General features: G+C 46.3%; 1 protein-coding gene across 1 annotated transcript in view; it reads left to right on the top strand.

Moving 5' to 3' along the window:
* RAB38 (RAB38, member RAS oncogene family) overlaps window positions 1-15,243 on the top strand; it is a 76,152-nt gene that overhangs the window by 33,362 nt on the left and 27,547 nt on the right. Inside the window, exon 2 of the mRNA XM_075851439.1 lies at window positions 3,094-3,374. Coding sequence (XP_075707554.1) covers window positions 3,094-3,374 — 281 coding nt within the window. The remainder of the gene's footprint in view (window positions 1-3,093; window positions 3,375-15,243) is intronic.

Here is a 15,243-nt window from a genome sequence, read left to right as displayed (position 1 = left end):
GGTCAGCGCTAGCGTTACAACAATGATTGGCGGGGGGGGGGGGGAACGTTTTTTTTGGGGGTGGGTATTTTATGTGTATTTATTATTTAAATTTTTTTTGCACTTTACTTTATTCTTTTTTTATTATTATGGTCTGTCCCCCAAAGGTCAAAAAAGACCTTTGGGGAACTTTATATATTTTTTTTCTTTCTTTTACACCATGTTTTTCCACTGTAACTGGAGCTGCACGGCAGCCCCAGTTACAGGGGAAATAAGCCCTCTCATAGTGACGATTGTCACTAATAGGGCTGTGCTGGGTCTAGTAAGACCCAGCAGCAGCCTGCCACTAACGGCACCCGGCGATCATGTGACCAGTCACATGATCACCGGGAGGAATAGAGACAGCGCCGCTGCTGCTGTCTCTATTCCTATACACAGCGTTCATTGAGCGCTGTGTAAGAAGACATCGGAGAAGACAGAAGCAGCGAAAGCTGCTTCTATCCTCTCCTCAGGGTCCCCGGAAGTGACTGACTGCCGGGGACCCGACATTCAGCTGCCCGATCGCGCGGGCAGCAAGTTAAAACCCGAGCCGTAGAAAGTCTATGGCTCGGGTTTTAAGGACCCTGACCGCTGGCCGTAAAAATACAGCCAGCGGTCGGGAACCAGTTAATGGCAGAGCGGGGAGATACCTCCCTGCTCTGCCGTAGTGTTCAGTGGCGTCGCGCTGTAGCAGCCAGAGCGGCTGCTAGCGGAGCCTCCGGCCATGGTGGGGGCCCGTGCCGGCGGGCGACACGGGCCCCCTCATGCCGCGGGCCCCGTAGCAGCCGCTACTGCTGCTACGGCGGTAGTTACGCCACTGGCTGACGCCCTTTTACACTGTATGACTCATTTTTAACTGTTTGTCTTTCTATCTGTTAATAAAGAAAGTTTTTCTATTACACATTATTTTGAATGTACTTGACCTCTTTCTCTTTAGGTTTCTCAGTATGTCAAAGGCACATAGCAAAGTCTGTTCCGATATATTAATTATACTACACTACCCGTTCATATATATATATACACTATATGGACAGAAGTATTGGGACAACTCCACATTACACCTACAGGAGATTTTCTGACATCCCATTCTTAGGGTATGTTCACACGCAGTGACCAAAAACGTCTGAAAATACGGAGCTGTTTTCAGTCGAAAACAGCTCCTGATTTTCAGACATTTTTGTAGCAACTCGCGTTTTTCGCAGCGTATTTTACGGCCGTTATTGGATCTATTTTTCAATGGAGTCAATGAAAAACGGCTCAAAAAACGTCCCAAGAAGTGACATGCACTTCTTTTTCGCGGGCGTCTTTTTACGCGCCGTATTTTGACAGCGACGCGTAAAATGACACCTCGTGGGAACAGAACATCTTAAAACCCATTGAAAGCAATGGGCAGACGTTTGTAGGCATAATGGAGCCGTTTTTTCAGGCGTAATTCGAGGCGTAAAACGCCCGAATTATGTCTGAAAACACTGCGTGTGAACATACCCTAAGTCTATAGACATTAATAGGAGTTGGTTCTCCATTTGCAATTAAATCATCTTCCACTCTTCTGGGGACTTTCTACATGATTTTAGAGAGTCTGTGAACATTTGTGAGTTCCGAAACTGATGCGGGGGACGGGGCCGGGCTTGTAATTTCTGTTCTAGCTCATCCCAAAGGTGTTGAATGGGGTTGAGGTCAGGACTCTGCGGCCAATCATGTTCTTCCACACCAAACTCCCCAAACCAACCAACCAGCCAACCAACCAGCCAACCAACCAACCAGCCTACCAACCAACCAACCAACCAACCAGCCGTGTCTTTATGGACCTTGTGCACTGGGGCGCAGTCAGGCTGGAACAGAAAAGGGCCGAACCCCAAACTATTCTCCAAAAGTTACAAGCTACAATTGTCCAAAATGTCTTGTGTGCTGAAGAATTAGGATTTCTCTTCACTGGAACTAAAGGGCCGACCCCTGAAAAACATCCCTATAACATTATCCCTCCTCCACCAAACTTTACAGCTGGCACAATGCAGTCAGGCAGGTAACGTTCTCCTGGCATTCTCCAGACCCAGACTCATCCATCAGACGCCAGATAGAGAAGCGTCACTCCACAGATCACGTTTCCACTGCTCCAGAGTCCAGTGGCGGCGGCTTTACACCCCTCCATCTGACGCTTGGCATTGTGCTTGGTGATGTAAGGCTGGCACGCAGCTGCTCGGCCCCCATATTTCTACTGTTTCTTATCATCTGTTTTTCTATGACATTACACAACATTAAAAAAGCAGCAAAAACAGTTTGATCCCTCATTAAAAAAACGGAACAAATACGGTAGAAAAACTAACAAATCAGATCATGACACGGAAGCAAACGCCTGCAATACGGAAACACAAATGGAACAAATTGCAAAAAAAATAATATTTTTATTGCGCATCTGTATTTGATCTGTAATTTCATACACAAGGTTAAATCAGGCCTTATGTTTCAATTTTTCGCTATTTTCAAGATCTCCACTTGCTGTCAGTGAATGGAAACATTCTTGCTTATATCTAAAGGCAGAAAACCTGTCCTGATCCAGTCCTGCTCACGCAGCAGAGAGGTGAATAGTATATACTTTAGTTGTATCCAGTCTAGGCAAACCTAATACCTAACGGATAGAAAGGATTGTAAACACTGGAAAAAAAAACAACATAAAAGTGATATGTATGTAAATGTCAGTGAATAGAAACATTCTTGTTTACACCCAGAGGCTGAAACCTATGCAGATATAATACTTCTCACAGCTGAGTGTTTGTTACAATTGTATCCAGTATAGATAATCATCTGTCAGCTAAACAGTCTAACTCCAGACTGATACATTTTTCCTACACTGATACATTGTAGCAAACCATCAGGACCTGAGAGAGATTTGTATTGGTGTCTGCTGATGTCATAGCCTAGATACAATTGTAACAACCCCTTAGCTATGAGATCTCTGCTGATAGCGAAGAGACACAGCATTAAAGTGTTAACAGCAGCACAGAGTATATCAGTACAGCCGTTAATCCTGTATTCACCGCATTGTCTATTGTATTTAACACCAACTTTCATTCCCAGGCCAGGAGCGATTTGGGAACATGACCAGGGTCTACTACAGAGAAGCTGTCGGAGCATTCATCGTCTTTGATGTCACGAGGCCGGCGACCTTTGAGGCTGTAACAAAGTGGAAAGAGGATTTAGACTCAAAATTGACTCTCTCTAATGGTTTGCCAGTTTCTGCAGTACTTCTAGCCAACAAATGTGACCAGGGCAAAGATGGCATTCAAAACAACTGCAGCAAGATGGACCAGTTCTGCAAGGAGCACGGATTTGTGGGCTGGTTTGAAACCTCAGCCAAGGTATGTGCCCTAAAAATAGTAAATACTAGTAAATATATATATAATATATGGACAGTGTTGTCAGGAGCAGAGCAGTGTCCCAGGCAGAGTGCTAGTACTGCTTTGCCCGGGACTATGGCTCTGGGGTTGCCCCTGACAACACTGTCCATATATGGACAGTGACGTCAGGGGTTTCTCCTGAAGCAGAATCCCCAGCCAGAGCATCGGCAATGCTCTGGCTGGGGATTCCACTCCTACAGGAAGGGATGCTGTGTGGTACTACCAGGGAGGGTGGCTGTGTGACACTACCAGCGGGGATGGCTGTGTGGCACTACCGGGGGGGGGGGCTGTGTGGCACTACCAGGGAGAGGGGCTGTGCGGCACTATCTACAGAGGGCACTAAATTTATGGGGGTACAAACTGGGGGCCTAACATCTATATGGGGGCACAAAGCCGTGAGTTCCCCCGCAAAGAAGCCTACTAAGTCTGTGTCGCCCAAGGGCCCACATAAACCTGGAGCCGGCCCTGCTGATTGTAATGTTCCCAAACATTTTATACTCGAGTCCTTAAACTCGACCTGACCTCACTGGTTACAAAATGCTTTGTCCCAAAATTATCCACTTAATTTACTATTTCAGTTTCCGCAGTTGAATTAATTTAGTAATAACAACGTTTCAAACATTCCTTCAAGCATCAATTAGTTCAGCGCCATTAACGGAAATAGTCAATTAACAGCTCGGCCCATAAGCAGAATTTAATATTAAAGGGTTTTTCCAGGACTTTGATATTGATGGCCTATCCTTGGGCCCCCTCTATAAGCCACAAAGGGGAGCTGCCCCGTACGAACAACTCCCGCTCGTGTAATTCTACATTTCCCTGAAGTGGCCTCTGCCGGGGAAATGTCTGGCTTGTCGAGGCTTCTTCCAGCAAAATCCACTTTTGCCGGGGGTTGTCAGGCGCCAGCTCCCATATGAAACGGGTTGTCTATGATAAGACAGCCCCTTAAATTAGCTTTGGGGGGTCATGTTAAAGCTTCTGCTTGTAGATAAATGAAAACAAAAACATACAAATTTAGCACAAACCTCCCCTTGATAGATGATTCTTATAAACCATGGAGCATCAGTCCATTCTCCATGGAGTAGAATATAGTGGAGAGTATAGAGAAGACAGGATGGGAGCGTGCCGCTTATATGTAGCTGCTCTGATATACTCTGGTCAAGCGTGAAATTCGATTACAAAGACTAAAAATAGAGAAGGATAATTAAAAAGTAAAAACACTAAAAGCATAAAACCTAATAAAAACATAAATGAATGAGGGGATTTACTAAGCAAAGTGTGCCAAAAAGATGGAATAAATGATGTGCGCCAAATGTATTATGTGTTTTTGAGACTTTTTACATTTTTCAAATTGTTGAGGTAGGTGTAAAGAGATATGGGAGTGGTTAAGGCTCAGTTCACACCGGCATTGTAGCTTCCGTATAGAACAATAGCAATGACGCAGTGCCGGATCCATCGTACGACGGATATCACCTGTGTCTGACAGACCCTATTGACTCATTGTGTGGTCCGTCTCTGGTGTCCGTTGTTTTGACTGTAAAAATAGCGCTGAAACAGAGACTACAACGCAAATCGTCTACTATGAAGCTGCCTGGAAAAAGCTGAGCGGAGCCAACAGGAGATAAAGCGGCGCAGAGATTTCCTAGTACCATCACCTTCTTATGCTATTGATCGTGAGGGTCACAGTTGTCTTGCCCCAACGATAATACATTCATTTGCAACTTTGCAAAAAGTCTACTATTTTAGGCATACAGCATCTATGCATAACTTATGTGCCTCCATGGTTACAGACTACAAAAAAACATGTGTGTAGTCAGATCCAGGGCCCATGTTTTACTCTTTTCCATCTCTCTCCTCTTCTACTGTCTGCAGGTTATCAAGAAGTAGAGTCAGGATGGAAGAGATTGAGGGTATGTGCACACGTAGTGTTTTCAGCCGTATTTCGGGGCGTTTACGCGAGTTGCTAAAAAAACGTTTGAAAATCAAGAGCTGTTTTCCCTTGAAAACAGCTCTGTATTTTCAGACGTTTTTTTAGTAAGCGTGTGAACATACCCTAAGGGTATGTTCACACACAAAATTAAAAACGTCTGAAAATACAGAGCTGTTTTCATTGGAAAACAGCTCCTGATTTTCAGACGTTTTTTTAGCAACTCACATTTTTCGCTGCGTTTTTTACGGCCGTTTTTGGAGCTGTTTTTCTATAGAGTCAATGAAACACGGCTCCAAAAACTGCTCAAGGAGTGACATGTACTTCTTTTTCGCGGGTATCATTTTTTGAAAATGAGGCGTAAAAAAAACGCCCCGTCGGAACAGAACACTGTTTTTCCTATTGAAATTAATGGGCAGATGTTTGGAGGCGTTCAGCTTCCGATTTTTCAGCCGTTTTTCAGGACGTTTACTGCCTGAAAAACGTCTGAAAACTCCACGTGTGCACATACACAGGGATTGTTCGTAGTCTGTAACCAAGGATTACATTACATTACGCCCAGCAGGGAGCGAGAATGGGCATAGGTGAAAGCTCTGTCCGGAGTCAAGATATTATAAAATATCTCCTCACCAACCTGATGAATAGTGGGAAGGACGTTCAGAATGAAAAATGGCATTCAGATAATTTTCCTTAAATGCTTGAATTTTCCATTCAGCTGCAGCTCCTCTGCTTGCTTCAGAATGGAGAAGGTGGGCAGATGCTGGTACGTGACCAGCTGTGCCCGCTCCATTCATGTAGATGGTACTAATGTCTATTATAGGCCCCAGTACAATCTTAGATTACTGCTTTGCCCCATATTGCCACAGGAGGGATGCCGTAGTCTGATAGCCATGGTGACATATCGCCATGAGTACTGCAGGAATTGCGGCAGTGGCGTGGTATGTACAGGTTTGCAGCCAGTGAATGTAAACAAGAAAGTTCTCATTCACTGACATCAAACATATTTTGAAAATGATGAGGAATTGATTAAAGAGGACCTGTCACCTCTCACCTCTCCTCACATGTCTATTTTAGTACATACGTGTATTTCCCATTTAACATTATTTATGTAACAGCGTTTTTTAGAACACTACTGTGAAGGATCTGCCAGGCACAGCTTCTGTGTCAACGCCCATAGGCAATCAGTCTGCACCTGCTCCTATGTCTGTGAGACTGACTCCATATTCCACCACTTAGGATGGCAGGCTTAGGAGTGGGAGAGCCTATCACAGCCTGGCCTGGCCAGGCCAGACGGAGCTAGTTCCCGCCCACTGTCTATTTCTAAGTGCCTTTCCTGTTCCTCCTTTGCCTGTGATTCTTCTATGCTTGTTTCCTGGCTTGCTGCTGCTGCTTGTACTTCTCATCATCTGCTTATTATTGACCTTGGCTTACTGACCACTCTCCTGCTCAGCGTTTTGTACCTCGTTCTCTCCTGGTTTGACTCGGCTCGTTCACTACTCTTGTTGTTCACGGTGTCTCCGTGGGCAGCTGCCCCGTTTTCCCTAGCTTCTGTGTACCCTTGTCTGTTTGTCTGTCTTGTAGGGACCGTCGCCCAGTTGTACCCCGTCGCTTAGGACGGGTCTTTGCAGGTAGGCAGGAACTGAGTGGCGGGTAGATTAGGGCTCACCTGTCTGTCTCCCTACCCTGTCATTACAACTACGTTGTGCCGTTCTTCCATTATTCCTCCTATAAATCTATGAATAAGTTGCCAACTAGGTGTTACCAGTTGTGGGTGTGTCCCTACACAGTCCAATCAGTGCTAAAAGTGTTAGACTGTGTAGGGACACGCCCATTTGACAAGGGGAATGGTAACCACCAGTTGCCGAGGTAATCATAAATTTCTAGGAGGAATAACAGAGGAACGGCACAGTGTAAAGTTCTGAGAAAGAATGTTGCAGAATTGTTATTCAATGGGGGATACAAGCATGTACTAAAATTGGAGAAGTGGCAGGTCCCCTTTAAAGGGGTAGTCCATCACAGACATTTATGGCATTTACCATAAATGTTGTATGGATGCTGATCCTACCTTTGGGACCTGCACCTATGTCGAGAATGAGGGTGCCCGACCCTCGTGCCACCTGGTGAGGTGGTAAGTATGCTCTACTGTTTCTATAACGCCAAGGGAAGTAAATGGAGAGAGGTGGGACCCGCATCTATCAGACATTTATGGCATATTCTGTGCATATGGTGTGTCATAAATGTCTGCGATAGGAATACCACTTTAAGAATTATTTGTATAAAACCGGAAATCCCCTTTAATTTCCACTGCGACCGGACATGACCTTTAAAAAACACAAATATTGAAAGCTTCAGACGGCAGATGATTCTTATTTTTAGTCACGTCCGACATTTCTTTGGTAAATCATCATTTCTAGGACTTGGGTAAGAGGAACATTTGCAGAGATGACAGTATTTGTGTTGAGTGCACTTGCGGCAAGGTGATAATTTTCTGGAGAGTTCTCATCTGGAGAAGGCTGAGATGTGCGAGACACACAAGATTTTACATTGCCTGATGCTGATACAGGCCCGGACCTTGTGAGACACCACTGATAATGACAGCACACCTCCCAACCATCCTGTTTTCCTAGGGATTGTCCCGTTTAAAGGACCATAAACAGTGGCGTAGCTATAGGGGTCGCAGCGGTCGCAGTTGCGACCGGGCCCCTAAGCCTGGGGGGACAACGGGCCCCCGTTGCCATACATCAGGCTTGTTAAATAAATTTTCTGTGCCGTGAAGCCGGCACTTCCTGGTTACAGTCATATGGTACACTTAGTGTACCATGTGACCGTGTTGTCACGTGACACGTCTTCCAGTCAGTGCAGAAGAGTCGGTGCGGAGGACTCCAGGTAAGCTGTTGTAATGTGTTGTCTTGTAATGTAATGTGTTGTATTGTGTTTTCTTGTAATGTATTGTGCTGTTTGCGGTGGAGAGGGTGGGGGGGCCGTTAAATGACAGCCCCCACTCCTCTCTCCACCGCAAACTGCACAATACATTACACACTGTGTAAACTCATGTATTCCTTATTATTAGGGCTTGCCCTTCCTTAAAGAGGCTCTGTCACCAGATTTTGCAACCCCTATCTGCTATTGCAGCAGATCGGCGCTGCAATGTAGATTACAGTAACGTTTTTATTTTTAAAAAACGAGCATTTTTGGCCAAGTTATGACCATTTTTGTAGTTATGCAAATGAGGCTTGCAAAAGTCCAAGTGGGTGTGTTTAAAAGTAAAAGTCCAAGTGGGCGTGTATTATGTGCGTACATCGGGGCGTTTTTACTTCTTTTACTAGCTGGGCGCTCTGACGAGAAGTATCATCCACTTCTCTTCACAACGCCCAGCTTCTGCCAGATCACGCTGTGACGTCACTCACAGGTCCTGCATCGTGTCAGACGAGCGAGGACACATCGGCACCAGAGGCTTCAGTTGATTCTGCAGCAGCATCGGCGTTAGCAGGTAAGTCGATGTAGCTACTTACCTGCAAACGCTGATGCTGCTGCAGAATCAACTGTAGCCTCTGGTGCCGATGTGTCCTCGCTCGTCTGACACGATGCAGGACCTGTGAGTGACGTCACAGCGTGATCTGCCAGAAGCTGGGCGTTCTGAAGAGAAGTGGATGATACTTCTCGTCAGAGCGCCCAGCTAGTAAAAGAAGTAAAAACGCCCCGATGTACGCACCTAATACACGCCCACTTGGACTTTTACTTTTAAACACGCCCAGTTGTACTTTTGCAAGCCTCATTTGCATAACTACAAAAATGGTCATAACTTGGCCAAAAATGCTCGTTTTTAAAAAATAAAAACGTTACTGTAATCTACATTGCAGCGCCTATCTGCTGCAATAGCAGATAGGGGTTGCAAAATCTGGTGACAGAGCCTCTTTAATTCCCTGATCCCATTCACTTTTTCCCTCCCTTATGAGATATACTCATATTAACTAAACATTTGTCCGTCTACCTTAAAAGCTAATATTTTTCCTGGAACACATTGAATCAGCAGCCCGAGCTGGGCACTTTATTACTGCTGCTGCAACGAGTTTCGCCTGTCTAAGGGCTGATTCAGACGTGTGTGGCGTTTTGCGCACGCAAAACACGCGGCGTTTTGCCTGCGCAAAAGCCACTTGCCTACTCCGTGAGGCAGCATCATATGATGCGCGGCTGCGTGCTTTTCGCGCAGCCGCCATCATTATGACACGCAATTTGGATGTTTGTAAACAGAAAAGCACGTGGTGCTTTTCTGTTTACATTCATCCTTTTGACAGCTGGTGCGCGAAACAGGCAGTTCGTACGGAAGTGCTTCCGTGCAACCTGCGTGGTTTTCACGCACCCATTGACTTCAATGGGTGCGTGATGCGCGAAATACGCGGAGATATTGACCATGCGGCCCGCACGGACGCAATACACGGTCGTGTGAATCCACGCTATGTTCACACGGTGTATTTTGCCGAGTTTTTTTATGCGGAAACCGCGTCGCAAAACTCGGCAAAAACGGCCCGAAAATGCCTCCCATTGATTTCAATGGGAGGCGTCGGCGTCTTTTTCCCGCGATCAGTAAAACTGCCTCACGGGAAAAAGAAGCGACATGCCCTATCTTCGGGCGCTTCCGCCTCTGACCTCCCATTGACTTCAATGGGAGGCAGAGAAAGCATATTTTGCGCTGTTTTATGCCCGCGGAGCTCAATGGCCGCGGGCGAAAAACGGCGCGAAAAACTCAGCGAAAATCAACGTGCAGGAAGAGGAATATCTGCCTCAAACTTCCAAACAGAATTTTGAGGCAGATATTCCTCCTGCAAAATACCCCGTGTGAACATAGCCCAAAGCTATTAACTACAGGGGACGCTTCCCCACGGTCACGGCCTCGGTCATGCGCAGTTCGTAGCGGCATGCTGAAGTAGCCATTATCAGTTAGGAGATGCTGTTGAACACGCGGCATACAACACGTAAGTCCTTCACAACTTTCTATTGGCCCCTTACCTCTTTAAAAAGCAGCCGATCCCCACTTTAACCACGCGTCTTGATAAAGCACACGTGAAAGAAGGAGATAACCGCCAAACTGTCAAATGTAAGTAAGTGCATTCTAACTGATTCAGTTGGCTAAGGGCATGGCCACACGTGGCGGATTTCCTCCGCAACTGTCCGCATCAATGCCGCACAGAATCTGCGTTGCAGATTCTGCTGCGGATCTGCACAAAATGTGCAGTAAATTGATGCGGACTAGCTGCTGCGGACTGCGGTAAAAGTACTTCCCTTCTCCCTATCAGTGCAGGATAGAGAGAAGGGACAGCACTTTCCCTTGTGAAAGTCAAAGAAATTCATACTTACCGGCCGTTGTCTTGGTGACGCGTCCCTCCTTCGGCATCCAGCCCGACCTCCCTGGATGACGCGGCAGTCCATGTGACCGCTGCAGCCTGTTATTAGCCTGTGATTGGCTGCAGCCGTCACTTAGACTGAAACGTCATCCTGGGAGGCCGGACTGGAGACAGAAGCAGGGAGTTCTCGGTAAGTATGAACTTCATTTTTTTTTACAGATAGATGTATATTGGGATCGGTAGTCACTGTCCAGGGTGCAGAAACAGTTACTGCCGATCGCTTAACTCTTTCAGCACCCTGGACAGTGACTATTTACTGACGTCTCCTAGCAACGCTCCCGTCATTACGGGAGCCCCATTGACTTCCTCAGTCTGGCTGTAGACCTAGAAATACATAGGTCCAGCCAGAATGAAGAAATGTCAAGTTAAAAAAGCAAGACGCATCCGCAGCACACATAACATGTGCATGACAGCTGCGGACTTCATTGCGGAAATTAGAATCTCCATTGAAGTCAATGGAGAAATTCCGGCATGAGTCCGCCACTGCTCCGCAACAGACAGAGCATGCTGCGGACACCAAATTCCGCTCCGCAGCCTATGCTCCGCAGCGGAATTTTACGCCTCATCTAAACGAACACTGCTAAATTAAAGTGTAAGTCAATGGACAAACGGCTCCGCTGCGGATTAACACTGCGGAGTGTCCGCAGCGGAATTTAAGTGAAATTCCGCCACGTGTGAACCCAGCCTAATTCTATCGTTCGTCTGGATGCTTTACTACTGTTACTGGCGTGGCTACTACTTGTGATTTTCATTTGAATGTTATAGCAGCAGTTTATATACAGCCAAATGGAAATATATCCTATTATATGTAATTTGTGACGCTCTTTTTCCAGGTTTTCCATCAATTGTTATTGTCTATATGGTATTTTTAATCCATGTGAAATAACATTTATATTTTGAATGGGAAATTACTCCTACTCATTCTTCACAGGTGATATAAAATCTAGTAATTGTATCATTGTAAAACTATTTGTACAGAAATATTCCAAAAACAAGGGTTTGATGTCAAGTGCGCTTTAGACTTTTCCCAAATGTGAATGTATATGTAAGTACTCAAGATCACATCAGTGTTTTACCCCTTCAGCAGTGGCGTTGCTATAGGGGTCGCAGCAGTCGCAGTTGCGACCGGGCCCCTTAGCCTGGGGGGCCCCTCGGGCCACCCTTGCCATACAGCAGGCTTGTTACATACATTTTCTGTGCCGTGAAGCCGGCACTTCCTAGTTACGGTCACATGGTACACTTAGTGTACCATGTGACCGTGTTGTCATGTGACACGTCTTCCAGCCAGTGCAGTGGACGAGCCGGTGCAGAGGACTCCAGGTGAGCTGCACAGTCTGTAATGTAATGTATTGTAATGTATTGTGTTGCCTTGTAATGTATTGTGCTGTTTGCGGTGGAGAGGGGGGGCCCGTTAAATTACAGCCCCCCCCCCTCTCTCTCCACTGCAAACTGCACAATACATTACACACTGTGGGTCGCGTCCCCCTGGGGGTTCGTGTGAAGACCTCCGGGGGGTCGCGAGTCACTCACCGAAGTCCCGGTTCCATTCAATGCTGGAGCAAGGAGCTGACGTCTCCTTGATCCAGCATTCACTGTGCCCTGAGCGGCTCGACACAGGCTGGTGGGATGTAGCGACATCATCGCGCCTGTCTGCGCCGAGTCACTCATAGCACACACCGGAGGAGGCGAAGAAACGGGGATAGGTAAGTAATTATGCTATTTTCCGATTATACACATATGGGGGCATTATACTGCATGGGGTCTGATATGGGGGAATTATACTATATGGAGGGGCATTATGCGGCATGGGGGCTGATATTGGGGGGGGGCATTATATTGCATGGGGGCTGATATGGCATGGGGGGCTGATAAGATGGGGGGGGGCATTATACTGCATGGGGCTGATATGGGGGACGTTAAACTATATGGGGGGCATTGTACTGTATGGGCAGCTGATATGGGGGGCATTTTGCTGTATGGGCAGCTGATATGGGGGGCATTTTACTGTATGGGGAGCTGATATGGGGGGCATATTGTATGGGGGGCTGATATGGGTGGCATTTTACTGTATGGGCAGCTGATATGGGGGGCATTATACTGTATGGGGGCTGATATGTGGGGCACTATACTGTATGGGGGCAGCTATGTGGGGCATTATACTGTGGCTTCTGATATGGGGAACATTATATGGTATGGGGCTGTTATGGGGGCATTATACGTTATGGAGCAGTATACTGTGTGGGGGCATTATACTATGCAGGCTGTTGGGCAAGGTGTCTGGGCATAGACGCGCGCAGGGGTCTGATGATGGTGGTGTTGGGGAGGGGTAGGGGGGCCCAAGCTGAATTCTTGCACCCGGGCCCATGAGCCTTTAGCTACGCCCCTGACCATAAAAGTTTTTAGTTGTTCATGGGCGGAGCCAAGGAAGGGCTTAATGCCCCGCGAATGAGGATTCAAATTTTGGCAGGTTTGATGACAGTGACTCCAGTACATCACTAATAGCCTCTGGGTGGTAGATGCCAGTCTCGTGGCATACTGAAAATAAAAAGTCTGTACTATTTCTTAATTTGCTTGTAATTTCCCAGCGCCTTCGACCCCCCATCCTCCCCCCGCTACTTTTTTGATTGACACATCTGCAACCTAATTTACTACACCCGTATCTGCCCAAACTTAGACAAATCCAGCCTTTCCTTCACCGACTGGTGAACAGGCATCACATGTAGCCCTCGGGGGCTCACCCAGTGGCCTCGAGCTCCCTTCTTCCATATATGTACTGTAAGGGCTTATTCAGACGAACGGGATATACGTCCGTGCGACTGCGCTATTGATTCCGTCAGAAAAACGGAAATCTTCCGGAATGGTGACGAACGGATACCATTAGCGATGTTTCCGTCACCATTGATATCAATGGTGACTGAAACGGAAGCTGTGGTTTCAGTTTCACTTTCCGTTGCGGGGTTCACCCGACGGAAACCTCCGACGGAGCCCCGGAACGGAAAGCCAACGCTGATGTGAACAGGCCCTTAAGGTGTTAAAGCAAACGCATTGCCAGATACGTCGTATGACTGATACCACCAGCACCCGATAGACCCAATTCATTTACATTCTGGTCCGTCAGGTTTCGGCGTGGTGTCTCCATACATGCAGTGCTATTCTCCTCACCCCTGATGGCATTATGAACATAGTCTTAGGAGTTATTGTCAGCACATCCCTGGTGGTCTCCAGCAGAGAAAGGTAATCCTCCCTGGTGGTCTAGTGTAGTGAAGAGGTAACCCCCTGACCGTGGCATCTTAGGTGTTTGACAGTCCATCGGCAACCTGAGACATAAGCGCGGGCGCCGATGGGTTACCATGATACCCTGTGGCCTAATATTGGCAGGCAATATTAAGTATTCCAAAGCATTATACAATACAAGAGCCCAAATTATCGCTGCTTCAAGCCTGTTAGTGGGACAAAGAAAAATTGAGTTTCATATAGTTTAATAAAATGAAAAACTACCCCCCCCCCAAAAAAAAAAAAAAATTATCTCTTTTTGCATTTTTAAATTATTTTTAAAAAGTGGTTGACCTTAAAAAAATAAATATTAGGTACGTCCGCAATCGTAACGGCCCATAGCATTATTTATACCGCACGGCGAATGGCGTATAGATACAAAGCAAAAGAAGCTGGGGACTTTTGTTTCTTTATTGCACCCTCCGGAATGTAATCTGGGGCCCCCTGTTGGTGTCGAGGGCTGCATCTGAGGCCCCCATAACTTTTTAGGTTGACCACAACTAATCTAGCCTATCAGAGGTATAATCCTTCCCCCAGCACATCATGCAGATGCAGCAGAGCTGAATTTGTTATTTAAAGCCAAAATTCCAATTGAGGTCTAAAAACGTGCAAACATATCCGAGTGATGTGGATGATGTTACCTTTTATTTAGTTACTTCGGTTTTAGCTGCTTTTCAGTTCTTCCCCCACAGCTACTGTATGATCTTAGGTGCCTGCTGGAAAGAAAGTCTGGGGTAGTCTGTAACACATTTGCTCTCTCATCAGTGACTCAGCATCTCCTTCATGCTTTATACTGCAGCTCTGCTTGTTTGGATTGGCTGCTATGAATAGCACTAGCTGGGCAGGTGCTGTCCAAATTGGACAATCCTTCTAAATTGACATCTGTTGACCTGGACCATTAAATGTAGGTTTTCTAAAACGACATCATGGGTTCTCGGAATCATCCACCACTATGGCCTATAAAGCATATTTGCCTACTTTTGAGACTCATTTTCAGGGAGACCTGAAATGAAGGGAGTTTTGTGCGCTGCGGAATTGATTTTGGTGCTTGCACTGTTCTTTTACTGTAAATTCTACTGTTTAATTCCCTAATGCATCTGTGGTTGGAGCATCTTTTTTCTGATATTGAGCTCAAAATCTGAAGAATAAAATGAGGACAACCTTAAAGAGGGACAACTTATGTGGCGCACACAGCAAGGTTTTTTACCACTAGGCCATGCCCCTAAACCTG

Source organism: Rhinoderma darwinii, chromosome 2 (assembly GCF_050947455.1).
Source record: "Rhinoderma darwinii isolate aRhiDar2 chromosome 2, aRhiDar2.hap1, whole genome shotgun sequence".
NCBI classification, from domain to species: Eukaryota; Metazoa; Chordata; class Amphibia; order Anura; family Rhinodermatidae; genus Rhinoderma; species Rhinoderma darwinii.
This window is presented reverse-complemented; position numbering and strand designations above follow the sequence as displayed.